The 17,098-nt window shown below is 45.5% G+C and overlaps 1 protein-coding gene and 1 long non-coding RNA gene across 17 annotated transcripts in view; one reads left to right on the top strand and one right to left on the bottom strand.

Annotated features, from left to right (window-relative positions):
• LOC105495074 (LDL receptor related protein 8) overlaps window positions 1-17,098 on the bottom strand; it is an 84,829-nt gene that overhangs the window by 9,842 nt on the left and 57,889 nt on the right. For 12 of the 16 annotated variants that reach the window (XM_011764251.2, XM_011764254.3, XM_071092784.1 and 9 more), the window contains 8 exons: window positions 14,244-14,418; window positions 11,947-12,174; window positions 10,231-10,349; window positions 9,853-9,992; window positions 8,250-8,391; window positions 6,136-6,288; window positions 5,062-5,283; window positions 2,951-3,019 (listed from right to left, as the gene is read on the bottom strand). In XM_011764251.2, coding sequence (XP_011762553.2) covers window positions 2,951-3,019; window positions 5,062-5,283; window positions 6,136-6,288; window positions 8,250-8,391; window positions 9,853-9,992; window positions 10,231-10,349; window positions 11,947-12,174; window positions 14,244-14,418 — 1,248 coding nt within the window. The remainder of the gene's footprint in view (window positions 1-2,950; window positions 3,020-5,061; window positions 5,284-6,135; window positions 6,289-8,249; window positions 8,392-9,852; window positions 9,993-10,230; window positions 10,350-11,946; window positions 12,175-14,243; window positions 14,419-17,098) is intronic. The other 4 variants (XM_011764258.2, XM_011764255.3, XM_071092781.1 and 1 more) reach the window with 1 other exon arrangement.
• LOC105495073 (uncharacterized) lies at window positions 3,018-15,864 on the top strand. The gene is made up of 5 exons (XR_011620813.1): window positions 3,018-3,089; window positions 4,189-4,319; window positions 13,521-13,784; window positions 14,867-14,928; window positions 15,688-15,864. It is a non-coding gene; the product is annotated as an uncharacterized lncRNA (long non-coding RNA).

Below are 17,098 nucleotides of genomic sequence, written 5' to 3'. Positions count from 1 at the left end.
ATCAGCAAGAACCAATTGGAAAATGTAACGAAGGCCAGACATGGTGGCTTACACATGTAATACCAACATTTTGGGAGGCTGAGGCAGGAAGATTGCTTGAACCCAGGAGTTCAAGACCAGCCTGGGCAAGATGGTGAGTGAGCCCTGGTCTTTACAAAAAAAAATAATTTAAAAAATTAGCCAGGTGTGGTGGTGCATGCCTGTAGTCCCAGCTACTCTAGTCCCAGCTACTCGGGATGCTGACGTGGGAGAATCCCTTGAGCCCAGGAGTTCAAGGATGCAGTGAACTGTGATTGCACCATTGCACTCCAGCCTGGGCAAGAGTGCAAGATCTTCTTGTCTCTTAAAAAAAAAAAAAAAAAAAAAAAAAAAAAGAGAAAGAACATGTAATGGAATAAAAATAAATTCATAATAGCCCATCAAAAAGCTATAAAATATAAAATACCTAGGAAAATCTAAGAAGAAATATGCAAGTCCTATGTGATCTATAAAGTTCTGCTGAAGGACATAAAAGAAGACTGAAATAAATAGATATGCCACATTTCTGGCTGGGAAGCTTTAATATAATAAAAATGTATATTCTCCTCACATAAACTCATATATCTAAAGCAATCTTGATAATTTCACCAAAATTTTTATAGAATTGATAAGGTTATTCTGAAGTTCACTTAGAAGAGAAACTGAATAAAAATAACTGAGAAGATGTTGTGAGTGTAACATATCATGAAGTTCTGCTAATAGTATGTAGGAATATATAAATCGGTGGAGGAAGATAAACTGCTTAGACACAAATCAAAGTATGTATGGGATGTAGTTTATAATAAAGATGACAGTGCAAGTCAGGAGAGAAGTATAGATTATTTAATGATGGTTTTGGGGAAACTAGACAGGTATATAGAGAAAAAACAAGTAAATTTCTACCTCATCCCATATTCTAAAATTTAAATTCCAAATAGGTTAATATCTAAGTACTAAAAAAAGTTTAAAGTAGAAAAGAAAAACATCAGAAGATATTTTAATAATTTAGAGTGAGGCAGGCCTTCTTAAGCGAAACACAAAACCCAGAAATCTTAAAAGATTGACAGATCTGATACTTAAAAGTTTTATATTTATGCATGGCAAAAGATACCATAAACAAACTTTAAAACCAAATGTCAGACTGGAAGAAAATATTTGTAGCATGTATTTTAAAGATTTAATATTCATCATGTATAAACATTTCTATAAATAAGAAAAAATAGCCAATAGAAAAATGAGAAAAGACTGTGAGTAGGCAGTTCATAACAGATAAAATATAAGTAAAGGGACTGATAAGCTTATGAAAAGATACTCTACCTCACAGGGACGTGTCAGGGAAATAATACTCATCTTTCATTCCTCAGATTAGCAGAAATTAAAAATATTGATTATTTCAGAGTGAGTTATGTCAGCAAAACAGCATACATCTGCCTCTTTCTATAGGGCAAAGGATGGCAAGAAAGGGGTGCATTTATCTTTCTCCACTCCAGTCAAAATAATCCTGGAATAATCATCTCACTATCATCTTTCCTGGTGAAGCCTTTCAAGGCCAATTCAAATGCCGTCTTCTCCAGAAGCGCCACTTTTACTCTGGAATTACCTTTCTTTCAACCATCCCTTCACAGGAGTATCATGCCACTGTTACATTGTTCCTCTGTATCTACATCCAAAATGCCCCTATTTTAGCACATTATGACATGTATTAACATCTACCTCAAAGGACTTTATTTTTGCCTGATTAAACACTGAAAGCTCTTAAAGTCTTTATCTTTTTCTTCCCTGGATCCTTGGCACTTGGCATAGTGTCTCGCACAGGGGAGAAGTTTTTAAAACATTTGCTGACTAACTCACCATACTGAAGATTCCCAGGATAAAAGGACAAAGTTCCTGTCCTTGAAGTACTCATAGCCAAGTAAGGGAGATAAAGCTCTGAATGGACAATCAGAATGCAAAGATACTGCTAAGAGATGAGACTGCTAAGAGATGAGACTGCTAAGAGAGGGGTGTACAGGATACTGTGTGGACTTCGGGGTGGAAGAGAATGAATCAGCCCCCTTGATTCTCTGTGAGGGCTTAACCAAGTGTTATACTCTGGCCGTACTCATCTCCTTCTAGCTCTAAAACCACCCCACCCTGACCCTTCCAGGCCATTTCCTACTCCTGGCTTTATTCATGCTGTCTTCACTGCTTGGACTGCTCTTGATCCTCCTTCACTTGGCTGACCCAGCTCAAATATCACTTCCGTTAGGAAACCTCCTCTGCCCTCTTCCCCTCTCCCTCAGCCCAAGCTAAGTGTATCCTCAGCACTGTCTCTGAAGTCAGTGCATGCAGCTTAACCTTAGGACCCACCAGGTCATAACAAACTTACCTGTGTTATGTGGGTCTCTCCAACAAGACTATAAACTTTTGTAGGACAGAACCATGTCTTATTCATCTTTAACTGCCTTTCCTCCTGTTATCACAGAGTTTGGCACATAGTAGCTGCTTAATAAATACTTGTTGAAAACCAAACAGAAAGAAAACAAGACATTATGACCTATTAAAGGAATGGTAAGCAGCTCTATTCATTAATTCAACAAATCCTTGATTTCCTACCATGTGCCAGACATTGCTAGGAGCTGGGGAGAATGGTGAGCAAGATACCAGCCCTATTCCTAGGGATCATACAGTCACACTTCACGTGGCTGGAGTGTAGAGTGTGAATCGAGGGGTGGGGAGATGGGGGATGCACCTGGAAGGTCACCTGGGGCCAGATCCTGAAGAGCCTTGTGTGCTAGGCTAAAAAACAAAATTAAATCAGGACTGGGAGGTGGGCAGGAAGGCTGCAAGGGCAGAACAAGTCAACAGGGCAGGCCAAGTTCTCTACCCTGCCAGCGCTTTTCCCTAGGCCTGAGCAGGGTCTCTCTTTTCAGTGACTGGGAGCCACACTCACCTATGGGCACGATGATCCCAATAACAGCGGCAGTGACTGTGGAGCCCATCTTACTGTCTTCATTCCCATCTGTAAAACACAAACATTTGCAGAATGATGCTCTGTCACTGTGTGTCCAAGCCCCTACTGGCCTCAAGTGGTAAGAACTACCCAACTGCTTCTCATCCTCATTCTAAAATGATGATCCTGGCTGTTGCCTAATAATTCAGTCTTTCCAGATCCTATCACAACTCCTGTGAGGCAAGCAGGACAGAGGTTATCTCCATTTTACAGGCAAGGAAACTGAGTCTTAACTGAGGGGTTTGGGGACTCACAGAAAAGTGGCAGAGCTGGGACTCGAACCCAGGACTCTTGCCCCAAGTCCCACAACCTTTCCACAGCATCATGGTGGTAGGAAGCTGGGGGCTGTGCATGGTAAGGTGAGCACTTAGGTCTTTGTGTTGCTGACGGACTAGGTCATTTGCCTTTTTCCATCAGTATCTGTTGCTTTGCCAGTATTGTTTTTGGTGAGCTGTCTGTCCATCTGCATTATCAGATTATTTTTCATAAGTAATTGAAATGGGACATAGTATAGTATAGAGGAACCAAGAGCACAGTCTTCTGTGTCAGACTTCTGGGTTCAAGTCCCAGCTCTACTACTCACTACCCATGTGACCTTGGGCAAATTATTATATATTATAAATACAGCACATGATATTATACTTTTATATCTTTCAAATGGTGATATTACCTACCTCCTAGGGATATGGTAAGGATTAAATGAAATAATTTATCTAAAATGAATATAAAATGCTTGGCACAACTTTGCCTAGTTCTAGGAGTGGGATAGGGGTTGTTGTAGGGTCTAAATTTTAAAAAGATATGTAAAAGCACATTTTAAACTGAAAACTGCTTGAAAAATTTACTGTCTTTTTCAAAAACTATGCCATGCCATCTTTCTCACTCTTACAACCATCTTCATTGTAACATTTGTGAAGCACTTTATAGTTCAGAAAGCATTTTTCCCTTAGATCCTCCTGACAGCTCCCTGTGGTGTGAAAAGGAGCTATCATCTACATTTGCTGCAGGTGAGGAGATGACTGGCCCTGGCAATGTCCCAAGGCCCATCCTCTCTCAGTGTGACTGTTTATCCATGTTACTCCAAGAGAATGTAACAGTTAAGGGGAGAAAAAGGCTGCACTGCTTGCTTCCAGAGCTAACTGTGGAAATGCTGCTGTCCTCCCCTGTCTGGTCCACAGCGAACACTGGACAGTGATATTAAAACCTAGAGCATGAGGAAGCCAGTGAGGAGAAGCTGGTGAGAGGCTCTGCCCTTGGATAAGAGGAACTGGAATTCACACATGCTCCGTCTGCCTCTGCAAACTTCGGAGTAAGTGCTCCACTCCAAAAAGCCAGCTTCCGCTGGCAAAATAGCACCAATTAGGAAGATGCTGCCAAGTAGCTTGGTTTCTGGGCTGTCCATATAGAGGAAAAAATTAAAAAGATAGTTTATCCTTTTAAACGAACTCCCTCTGGCAGGTGACTCAATTAAAAAAGTATTTGCTGATTAATGAGATAGAACATTTCTAGCAGTGACAATTACTGCTCCCAATGATTTAATAAGTGGTGAACTTAATTATTTTCATCCCAGGTCTGGAAAGAGGTATGAGGAGACCATGGTTGTAGATATTACTATCTGGGGACCTTCTGGGAACTGAGATCAGAGCTTTCCAAACACAAGGGACACCTCCTCATATCACACCAGAACTTTGTGAAACATAGACACACACACCCTCGCAGAGTCAGCAACGGCTGTGTATGTGAGCACCTCCGGTACACCGGTTACGCCTTTGTCTATCATGGCAATCTTGTGAAGCAGGTTGTGGAAGGGTGGTTCTTTCCACTTTGGAAGAGAAGCAACTGAGGTTCACAGGGTCTCAGCTTCCTGCCAGACCCTCTGTAAGTTAGGGGCACCTAAGAGTCCTCAATCGCAGGTTGGTACTCTACCTCCCTCTCAGATATGCAGTAACCTCCTCAAAGATATGCAGTATTCAGCTCTGGTAGGTTCTCTCATCCTGGCTTCCCTAGGAGCCCTCTCATGTCATGAAAGAATGTAGAACTCATTTCCTTACAGTGCTGGGAGTGGTTGCTGGTTGCAGGACTTAGGGTAGACAGGCTGATGCTGGGAGCCCTGGGGACACTAACTGAGCTTGGGACTGCAGCTGCCAGGTTTGGTGTCTCTGTGCTGTGGTTCTGGTCGGTGGATCTGTGGACGGTGGTCCCAGGGGCTCCTGTGGTGGCAGGTCCTGTCCTCGTGGTAGAGGGTAGCGTCGTAGTTGAGGTAGATTGAGGTGCTGGAGGGGAAATACCATGGAGGTCACTTGGACAGATAATTTTGTTGCCTAAGTTATTGCCTCTGAGTTATACTTAGGAACATATCTTCATGGTGTAGCTCAAATGCCACTTCTGTGAAGCCTTTCCTAATCTCCCCGGTGGGCTATGATCTTTTCTTTAGCTGAATGCTAAGCACTTCACTTTGATTCAATAAAGATGAGTCATTAAAACATTGCTGTGGAATTAGTTGTAAGACCAGCAATAAAAAGACTGCAGGGAGGGGAAATCAGATAAATCTAGAAGGATTTTACACTCATATTGTTATACCAATAGATTTAAAGTCTTATTCCACTTTAAACAATTGAACCTGTAAATTAGTAATAATGCAGTAGACTTAGGCTCAAATGAAAGGTCTTGGCTCTACATCAAGGTTGGGACATGAATCTGTGTATGCAGTTGAAGTATTAACTATTAGTCCCCATCATATTGCAAAAGGGCTTCTGTGTAGTGTTTGTTAAGTTCTAGGTGAGAAATAGGCAAGTACATAGTTATCTGCATGTATCCGAAGCCATGGAGATTAAGGGTTCTTAATTTGAGGCTTTTAAAGGGTTCTAGAAACTCCCTGAAATTGAATTTAAAATATTTTATGTATACATGTATTTTTTCCTTGGGAGTGAGAAAAAGCTTTGGAAGGATCCTGGGGGCATGAGCATTCAAGGAAGGTGAAAAAGAGAAACCCCAAAAAGGCAACAAGTAGCCAGGGAAGATGGAAGAAAACCAGCAGCATACTGTGTCCCAGAAGCCAAGGGAAGATTTCAGCAGGGTAGGGTCTGACACTGCCAGGGGCCATCCGTCCGGGAAGGTCTGCTTACCTCGGTAGCACCTCTTCATGTCTGGACCCAGCCACATTGTGTCAGGACAGGCACATGTGTACTTGGGAGAGTGGCTGGAGATCTGAGGAGCAGGAAGGCACAGGTACTCACAGCCTCCATTAGGCTGGACACTCAGCTTACAGGCATCTGCAGCTAATGGCAGAGAGGGAGACAGCTGGGGCACAGACAGGACATGCCAGGTATTCCTGCCTCCTGAGGATGAGGCCTCTCCCACCTGGCTTGCTCAAAAAGCTTGCCCTACTACTTTTTTTTCATATATTTTTTTCTTTTTCTTTCTTTTTCTTCCCCCAAAGCTTTTTGGGTACATGTTGTTTTTTGTTACATGGATGATTATATAGTGGTGAATTCTGGGACTTTAGTGCACCTATAACCCAAGTGTAGTGTACATTGTACCTAATGTGTAGTTTTTTTCTTTTTTTAATGTCTAGCCCCCCTCCTACCTTCCCCATTTTTAGTCTTAAAGTCCATTATATCACTCTGTATGCCCCGTGTATTCATAGCTTATTTCCTGCTTATAAATGAGAGCATATAGTTTTTGGTTTTCCACTGCTATCATACTTTACTTAGAATAATGGCCTCCAGCTCCATGTAGGTTGCTGAAAAATACATTATTTTGTTCCTTTTTATGGCTGAGTAGTATTCCAAGGTGTATATATGCCACATTTTCTTTATTCACTCATTAGTTGATGGACACTTAGGTTGGTTCTACATCTCTGCGATTGTGAAGCCCTTCTACTTTTTAAATGTTTTTTATTTTTTATTTTTTGAGACAGGGTCTCACTCTGTTGCCTAGGCTAAGTACAGCAGTGCAATCATAGCTCACTGCAGCCTCAAACTCCTGGGCTTAAGAAATCCTCCCACCTCAGCCTCCCCAGTAGCTGGAACTATAGATGCATGCCACCACACACCAGGGTAATTTTTATAGTTTTTGTAGTGATAGAGTCTTGCCTTCTTGCCCAGGCTGGTCCCAAACTCCTGGGCTCAAGTGATCCTCCCGCCTTGGCCTCCCAAAGTGCTGGAATTGCAGGTGTGAGCCACCATGCCCGGCCTCCCTACTACTTTTATTGGGTACTTTCCAGCACCATACCTAGTGTTTTATCCCCACACTCTCATTTAATCCTTGCAACAATTCTGAGAGGTGGGGACGTTACATCCCAGACTGACAGATAAAGACACCTAGGCTCAAAGAGAACAAACTCGTCAAAGCTATCCTCTAGGAATTTTTTTTTTTTTTTTTAAAGATGGGGGTCTTGCTCTGTCACCCAGGCCAGAGTGCAGTAATGCAATCATAGCCCACTGCTGCCTGGAGCTCCTGGGCTCAAGGGATCCTTCTGCCTCAGCCTCTCAGTGTTGGGATTACAGGCATGAGCCACCATGTCTGGACTAGAGATAGAACTTAAATTGAGGTCTGCTGGGCTCCAAAGCCCATAAGCCCGTGGTTTTTGTTTTTCCATGTGCCACATACTATGTCTCTCATTTAAATTTCTAGGTCTAGAATCAGGCACCAATCTTATCTCCTTACACTCCCTTGCTTTCCCACTTTCACCCTGGCAGCCAACACTTCAGTTAGTTAGAATTAGCATATCCTAGTGATAGAGGAGGGGACAACCTACTAGTAGGATTCCTAGATTCTATTCCCAACCAATAAGCTGACTTATTATATGGCCCTTGGATACATTAGCTTATACTACTGCAAGATGGCTCCAAATAGCAAGTTAGATGCAATGTGTCATGGTGAAAGCAGCTTTGGAACCCAACAAACCTGGGTTTAGGTTTCAGTTCTGCCACCTGCTAACATTATTTTACCTCTCTGAGCTTCCATTTCCTCAACTGTTAGAAGAGTAATACCCACACTTTGTAGGATTGGCAAAAACAGGACATTTATGTATTAATTTATACCCAGCCTTATTTCACAAAGAACTTGAGGTAAAATGAGACAAAATATATGATGAAAAAGTACTCTACCAACAAGAGGGATTGTTGTTATTATTTCTGGGGTTGCTGAATTGTGACCTGAATGTGAACACAGCCTGCCTGGTGAAAGGAGAGGACACAGACAGGGGACCTGGGACCTAGGACCAGAGACAGCTCACCTCTTGGCTGCTTCAGCTCATGGAAGATGACAATGTCATGTGGGTTATTGAGGTTCTCAGCCAGGATGGAGATTTCCAGGCCATTGAGCCGATTTGCACTGAAAATGGCCTCGTTCTCCAGGTCTGTCCAGAACACCTTGTCCTGTGGGGTATAGATGCAGAGAATGGGAGGCCTGGGGTCTAAATCCATGACCTCAGTCTGAGGGGTTGGCCCCAAACCATAGTCACGAGAACTGCCCTGAAATCTCCCCTGATCTGTCCTGTCCATGGATTCACGGTGGGGCTCTCAGTCTCTAATCTGTGATACACCTCTCCTGGTTCCCTTCTATCTTAGAGGATTATTCGGTGATTCTGTGCTTTGAACTGACAGCCACAATATTACTCATTCATGCTGAACTAAGCCTGCTTGCTAGAGCCCAGCAGAAACCCAAGGTTAAATCTCTATAGCATTATCATTACTGGGGCCTGGGACCAAGATTGGAAGGGATGTGTGAGCTATGAGGGTTATGCCCTGCTGGGCTTCCTGTAGCCTCTGGATATCCACATGAGTCCACATGGTTAGTCCATATAAGCCTAGATGTGCATCTGTCAGTAAATCCACATGTACAGGTACAACTGTGCATCCTCATACAAAGATCTAAACACATACCCAATGTTCATCCACACACAAAAAGCTACATTTGCCCCTAAATATGCAGTCTAAATACATCTTAGTATATGTATGTATACACATAGGCACCAGCACTTAGAGGAACACACACCTTTATTCTGATGCATTTATATTTACCCATGCACATACACATACTTTACAAGTACATGCCATGTACATACACAAGCACATACACTTGTGCCCCAATACACCTGTCCTTTAAAGCAGGGGCTGGACTTAGAGGTGGAGCTTTGCCCACAACTTCAGAGCAGTGCTGAGTAACTTTGCTGCAAGCAAATCCTGCCAATGCCCACCACAGATCATCATCCCCTTGCTTTCCCTCCCCTTGGTGGTGGAGTTAGTTTTGGGGAAGAGGTGAATGTGTGAGACCTTGGTTGGTTCTGGCTTCTTCATTTCCAGAGAAGAAAAGTCATTAGGATCATGGCACAGGAGAGTCTTGGCTCCTCGCTTTCCCGGGAGCTTCTTCAGACTAGGATAGTGTCTGATTCACTTCCATGACCCCAGGGTCTGGCAGAGGTCAATAAAAGTGTGCAGAGCTGAACAGCATTTCTCAGGCCATTTCATCCAGTAAATGATTCTAAGGATAGGTATGTTCCTTCTTCCTTTCCTCCCTTTACTGGGTACCTTTTGTATATGGGTTACAGTGCTGGGTGCTGAGGGCATAGAGAGGAAACATACACGCCTAGCAACTCACCTGTGAGAAGTGCTCTGAGAGAGGGGTCTTGGGAAGACAGCATGGGAAAGGCTGCCAGGTGGAGAGTGGGCTGCAGAGCCTTTGTGTGCAGGCAGCTCACAGATTGTATACAAACAAATCAGTTGGTTTCCCTGTTCCTGTTTTCATTTGAACAAGTCTCAGGGACTCATCCTATTTGAACGAGCTTTTTCTAGGCTTCAGCTTCCTAGTGGGCCCATGCCTCTCCTTACAGCACTCACCTCAAACACGGCTATCCCAAAAGGGTGGCTCAGGAAGTCAGTGGAGGAGATCAGCATCTTTCTGTTGCCTCCACTGAAATCAATGCTGGACAGTTGGTGTAGCTTGGAGTCTACCCAGTACAAGCGTTGGCTCAGCAGATCTTGGGAAGGAAGCAGGATCAGGTCTTGAACCTGGGACCCCAACGTGGAGCTCTGTTCCTTTGTACCCCTCCCTGCCCACATTTCTAGGCCTCACACTGAGGCCAGCCTAGGGCAACCATCAGGAAACAAAGTCATTGGCACCATGAGAGGACCCAGAAACAAGACTTATGAAGTTCCAGACAGTGATCAGGACAAGGCACTAGAATAGGCCCCCAACCCAGGAAAGGCAAGGCTCACCCAGGGTGATTCCGTTGGGCCATTCAATATTGTCTGACACTAGTGTTTGCCGGTCCACACCGTTGAGCCCAGATTTCTCAATCTTGGCCTGGTTCCCCCAGTCAGACCAATACATGAACCTAAAAGACAAAATAACTCAATTTGGCTTCTTGTTGGGGACATGACTGGGGTAGTCTGAGTCACAAGAGCTCAATAACCCATTGAATAGTTGAGGGTTATGTTTAGTAGGGACTGAGAAGACCTCTAAAGTTCTTTTGAACCATCAAATCTTAGAATTAGCAGGCACTTTAGCCTTCACCTCATTTGAGAACTTGAGGAAAACTGTATTCTCCGAGATTGCACCCAGACTCAGATAAATAGCCTGTGACCCCATCTCTCCCACTTCTGGCAGTGCTAACTGGAGCCTTAGGGTGTCAGTGTGGGGAAGGCCCTAGTAAACCCTCTCTTTTCTGGTTTCAGAGGACAAAGTGGATGAGCTTCCTAACTCAGGTAACCCTCCCTGCTTCTGTCTCCTCAGGCCTACTAGGGCGGGTAGCAGCCCACTGTTACTAATCCAAGGTAGTAAATTAGACCTTACCCACTCCTTTGTAAATAGTCCCTTTATTAACCCTCCTCCAATTATCTTGAGTATGCAGTGGGTTTCCTGCTGGGACCCTGACAGATCCACAATGGATTGGGGTTGGGCTGGGTGTAACTCTATGATGTGAGGGACAGGATGTGGCAGGTGCAACACAAGGTCTGCATGAGAACAGATAGAGAACAAGGTTGAAGAGAGGGTGAGAGGAGAGGCTCCATATCCATCAGAGTGCCTAGTTCTGTGCTGGGAGCACGTGACCTATGCTTAGTGAATGGCAGCTATCAGTCACTTCCCAAGGCCTCACATAACCTCCCATGTGGTACTCCCCTCACCAGCTGCCCTTGCTCGAAGAAGAGGGTTTTCTTATCCCTGTTTAACAAGAAAACAGCAGTAGAAGCAGATGTTGATTCTGGTAAACTTAACATGATACAACACTAAAAAAACCATCTCAAGATATCCCCACTGAGGGAGAGAGGGAGTCCTGTTCTGTTCAGAATCCCTAACTCCCAAAATTGGAGGCCACAGCAGGGCAGCCTTGGTGGTGAGGGCCCAGAGACCATAGGCAACAGGGGTGGGGATGGAGGTGGGCAGTCTGAAGCAGAACAGACCAGTGATCTTGGTCCTCAAATCTTGCTGGCTGTCCCACAGGGCAGGGAATAGACATGTTTTATGTAACTCCAGAGGCCAATGGAGGAAGTTGTAGGGAGATAGATTTGGGATTATGAGGGGAAAATACCCACTTTCTAATGGGCAGAGCTGCCCCACAGTGAAACAGGCCCTATGGGAGGTAATGAGCTACCTGTCTTTGGAAGTATGTGAGCAGCTGCCAGATGCCCACCTACAGCAGCCTGAGGAAAGGCTTCCTCCCCCAGGAGCTTCTATCAGGCCATCTCTAGAGCCCTGCTCTGCTCTGAGACACTCCAATTCTACAATATAATGAGTGGGTGGGAGAGTCCAGGGAGAGCTTTGGTGACCAATGCCCAGAGAACCTTGGTTGGGGATTAACAAGACTTTCTTCCCCATGGCCTGTGTCTGAGTGGGCCAGAGCTTTCTAGAGCCCTCAAGATAGCTCTTGTGACAGACACAAGAGGACTGAGCACCTATGGTGGGAGAATGGGAAGTTAAGTTGAGACACTCACCCTTGAAGGGGGTCAACAGCGATGGCCCGGGGTTCACTGAGGTTACGGCTGAAGAGAGTGCATCGGCGGCCACCATCAACTGTGGCCACTGAGATGGTCTTATTGCCCGAGTCGGTCCAGTAGATGTGCTTGTGGACCCAGTCCACCGCCAGGCCCTCTGGAGAGTGCAGCTGCTCGTCAATGAGGACCTCCTGCTCTTTCGGGTCACTGGCCTTGTCCATGTAGGCACTTAAGAGAAAACAGAGATGACCATGGGGCAGATATTCCACCCATGGGCCCATCTGGAGCTACCTGTGCACCCTTCCCCTCTGTCTCTTCCATCTGGGCCATGGCAATAGATTTTTAGAGGAATGTGGATAATTTCCACTCTACATATTCCCTGGGGTACCAGGCTAGGGGTACAGACTTACATGGGCCACAGTCTCTGGCTTTCTAAGGTGGGGCTGCCCCACAGCTCTGCCCATTAGAGTGAGCCAGATATAATACAATGTGATTATGGAAAGCATTAGAGGCTATGGCAGCAGAGGCATGGAGACTACGTCATCCCAGAGGGTGGGAGAAGGCTTATAGTTGAGTCCTGAAGGACAAGTTCACCAGGAGCACAAATTCACCAGGACAGAAAGCCGTTAGGGAAAAAGAAAGGCTTGTGCAAATGGCCAGGGTGAGTCTGCTCTGGAACAGTGAGACACTTAGGGGAGCTACTTATGTGGGTGTCAGACTGCAAGCAGGTATAGGCGAGAACCCCATCCTGATGGGCTCTGAGTAGCATGCCAAGGAATTAGGATTTATCCCCAGTGGTAACTGGACAGGCCAGAGGACATAGTCCAATAAGCATGTTAGTTCCCTATGGCATCTATGGAGTGGGTGGGTTGGAAGGAGAGGGAATGAAGCAGGGAAACTGATTAGGAGGACGTTACAGCATCCGAGTGGGAGATTAAGAGAGTCTGAAGAATGACCGTGCCCATGAGAATGGAGAGAAGGGCTAAGAATACAGTAGACACTCAGGAGGCAACATTAGCAGGATTTTCTTTCCCAAATGCTGTTTCCCCAAAGGTTTTCTTCTTCTTGCTCTCTCTCTGGGTGATTAGTTCCTTAGTGTCCATTGCCATCAATAACTAAGTCTCTAATCCCAACAGCTCTCTTACGATCCAGACTGCAAAGCCAACTAGCTCCCCTTGGATGTCCCATGGACACCTTGAACTCAATATATCCAAAACTGTTCATCCCCATTCCCCTCCCCTCGGCCAACCAGATGATCCAACCCCTGAGCCCTGATCCTCCTCCACTGCTTCACACATCAGAGAACAGCACCACCATTCATGAAACCTCCCAAGCCAAAAACCTGGAACTCCCAAAATTCACTCTGAAGGAGTAAATTTCCTCCTTCAGCCCCAAATCCTGCCTCTTTCAGTTACAACTCTTGGACAGGCATTGTTCTAGTTATGTTTTTGGGTGTGTGTGAACTGAGTGTCTGTGTGTTGCGGGGAGGCAGGAATCTAGTTGTCAGTGAGTGGCACTTGCTATATTTGCTTCCATCCACTCATCCACCCATCTATCCATCATTCTTTCATCAGTGACTCAGTGTCTACCCAGCCCCTGGTCATTGGCACTCCTGCCAAGTGGATCTCAGGACAAAGAAAGGACATGACTGCCTAAAGGGGTCCCAGACATGCAGGGAGGCAGGCTGCTGGCAGCTGAGAAAGTCCTAGGAGAGAACCTCCTCCAGTGTGTGAAGAGCTTCGCCAAGTCAGGTCCACTGACTGTGGCATCAAAGACACAGTGAAAAGCTGGCCTTGGGGTGATGCCATCCGGGAAGGCATGCCAGATCAGATGCCCAGGTGGGTTCAGAGGCCTCCTCTGTACTTTCTCATGATCATCACAAATGGATGTCACTGTGTTGTGACTGGGATCCTCTGGGCAGGGACCAGGTCTAAGTCCCCAGGGTCCAGTACGCAGGGATGTGAGCTGTTTGGAAAGTCCTCCCCAAAGCCAGGATTTCTTCCTTTCTGCCCTGGCCAAACAGTTCCTGTGTCTTGTGCTTCCATATTAGGCCTCCAGAGGTCAGACAAATCCCAAGTGTTTGGGGCTCAAAGCTGCTAACCCAAGGGAGCTCTCAGCCTACTCTAGCCCCAGTAAATTCCCAGAAGTTCCATATCCACTGTGATCCTGCATCTCTTCCCAAGCCCCAACTCTGTCCTGAGGAACTCTAGAGGCAGAGGCCACTACTCCCTTCCTCATCTGTCACTACCCCTCACCCCCATTCTTCAGGCCTTGCTGCAGAGGATGTGGCCGCTCACCTATAGATCTTACGGTAGGAGAGGTCACACCAGTAGATGCGATTGGTGGCAACTTCCACATCTAGTGCCACGACATTCTTGAGCATGGGGATGAGGCGTGAATAGTTCCGCTTCACCAGGTCGATCCTCCGCACCTCATGCCGGTTGGTGAAGATTAGGGATGGGCTCTTGCCAGCTGCCATGCAGGGAGGTTGAAAGAGAAAGAATCAGTGCAAAAGGCAGGGAGCCTGGAGACCAAGACTCTGCCACTGGCTTGCTGGGCGACACACCCATTTTCCTTAAAATAGTAGTGACAATTCCTACTTTACAGGTTGCAGGAGCAGATGAAATAATGAGTACAGAAATCTGAAGATGTAGAGCACCATGCATAGCAGGAGGATTTTTATTCTTTTTATTAGATACAAACTTCTCCAAAATATTTTATGGCTACCCATTTTCTCCTTAGGTCTGCACTGAAAGCCTTCCACAGTGTGACCCCAAGTTCCCTGTGCAGCCTCATTACTTGCCCTTCCAACATAGCTTGATTCCAGCTACCAGATACCATTACCTAGCCATGGATGGGCTTCCTGCCTCAGGGCCTTTGCTCAGGTTGTCCCTTCCACCTACCATGTATTTCTTTCCAGCAACTACCACCTTCTCTGCTTGGGCCCTACTGCTGTGGTTCAAGAAGGAACTACCTGAGCAAGTAAGTGTCTTAGAATGATAACTAGGGGCTGGGCACAGTGGCTCACACCTGTAATCTCAGCACTTTGGGAGGCTGAGGCTGGCACATCACTTGAGGCCAGGAGTTTGAGACTAGCCTGGGCAATATGGCAAAATCCCATCTCTAAGAAAAAAAAAAAATTAGCTGGGCATGGTGGCACACACCTGTAGTCCCAGCTACTCAGGAGGCTGAAGTGGGAGAATCATTTGAGCCCAGGAGGTCAAGGCTGCAGTGAGCCATGATTGTGCCACGCACTCCAGCCTGGGTGAGAGAGACCCTGTCTCAAAGGAAAAAAAAAGATAACTCAGGATAGAAAGTGTTGAGGACATAGCAAGAGATGAGCTTCAGAGATTGGCAGGGGCCAGATCACAAAGGGTCTTGTGAGCTGGGTGAGTTTGTTCTCTAACCTGAGCCAATGGCAGAGATGGGACATACATGATATACAGCACAGATTATATATATGCAGTAGAGACAACATATAACTGCTCATATATGCACAAAGCCTGTTTTTTTTCTTAGATTTAGGGTTAGATTTTAAGATGATAAACAAGTGACCTAGACTTTCCTGGCTACTCCATATGGGAGGTCACTGTCCCATAGGCCTCTGAGGGCCTAGCACCAGCTCCCATAGGCTGTTTCTAGATGTATTGGGTCACTCTCAGGCACCAACACTGTCTGAGGGGCTGCTCCTAGTAACACCTGCCCCTCAAGCTCCTTGTGCCTCCTTCTCTTGTTTTCCAGCTGACACTTCTGCCAGCCACCAGTCCCTATCACTGTGCATCTTTGCCAAGCTAATGTGCTCCCTGGAGGATGGGACCAGCACAGAGTCATGTAGGGCCTGGGGCTGGTGTGTGACCTGTGTGTGGTGATGGAGACTAATTCAAAGCAGGGTGGGAGTGAGACAGAAGTGTGGTACAAATAGAGAGCATGGAGAATGGGCTGAAGGTGCAGGAAGGGGCAAGGATGAAAGCTGAGTTCCAGGCCAGCTCTGCCACTGACAAGCTGTGATTTCCCTCACACCAAAATGACAGCAATGACACTTCACCTCCCTGAAGGCAGGAGCCAGGTTAAAGGGGCATGTTGGAGTGATTTTAAATGATAGCTGTGACTGTGACAGGATCCCCGTGTGTTTATGATTTGAGATTTTATGTAATTGCACTTGAAATATTCATGTGTGTGGATTTTGTATATGAATGGGTAGTTGCGTGTTGTCTCCAGTGCATGTACATAATCTGTGTCATGTATTAAATGTGTTCTATATGGGGGCAAGAACAGGTTACATGTTATATGTGATATACTAATGTATGTGTTACATATTGTACAGTTTGGGTGGTTTACTTTTTGGGTTTATGGGCTACCTGTCAGTATTATGGCTGCTGTATTGTTATAATTTATATGTTGTATATTATATTTAACTTGCATATGAACTGCAGACTCATATATCCAACTGCCTTCTCAATATCTCTATTTGAACACCTAACCAGTTTTCTTAAACTTAACATGTCCAAAACAGCCTAAGATTACTCCAAACCTGCTTCCCTCACTGTCTTTCCCAGGCCTATATGTAGCAATCTTATTGTTTCAGTTGCTGTAACACTTTTTTTTCCAGATTCCACATTCAATTCATAAGCAAATCCTGTTGGCTGGCCTTTGCACTATATCTGCAGTCTGTCCACTTCTCATTATTCCCGTAGTAATAATGTGGGAATAAGGGTTCAGCCACCATCACCTCGCTTCTGGATTATTGCAATGACCTCTTAAGTGGTTTCCCTGCCTCCTCCCTTGTCCTCTACAGTCTGTTCTCAACACTGCAGTCAGAAGGACCTTCTTAAAATGTCACGCCATGTCCCTTCCCTACTCCGAGCCCTCAATGGCTTCCCCCTAGTTGGAGTGAAATCCAGAGTTGGCTCTTACGATGGTCTAGAAGGCCCTTTGGGCTGCCCCAAGCTACCTCTCTGGCTTCATCTCTTCCTAGTTTCCTTGCTCCAACTGTACCAGCTTCCTTGCTCTTCCTTGAACATATTAGGCATGCTCCTGCATTAGGGCTTTTGCAGTTTCTGTCTCTTCAGCCTGAAATGCTTGTTCCTACAGATAACTGCATGGTAGCTCACTCCCCTCACTCCCCACTTTTTGTTTTTTAGAAAAGGTCTCA

This window comes from Macaca nemestrina, chromosome 1, assembly GCF_043159975.1.
Source record: "Macaca nemestrina isolate mMacNem1 chromosome 1, mMacNem.hap1, whole genome shotgun sequence".
Taxonomy (NCBI): Eukaryota; Metazoa; Chordata; class Mammalia; order Primates; family Cercopithecidae; genus Macaca; species Macaca nemestrina.
The sequence above is the reverse complement of the archived record's forward strand: the minus strand, read 5'-3'. Positions and strand labels throughout refer to the sequence as shown.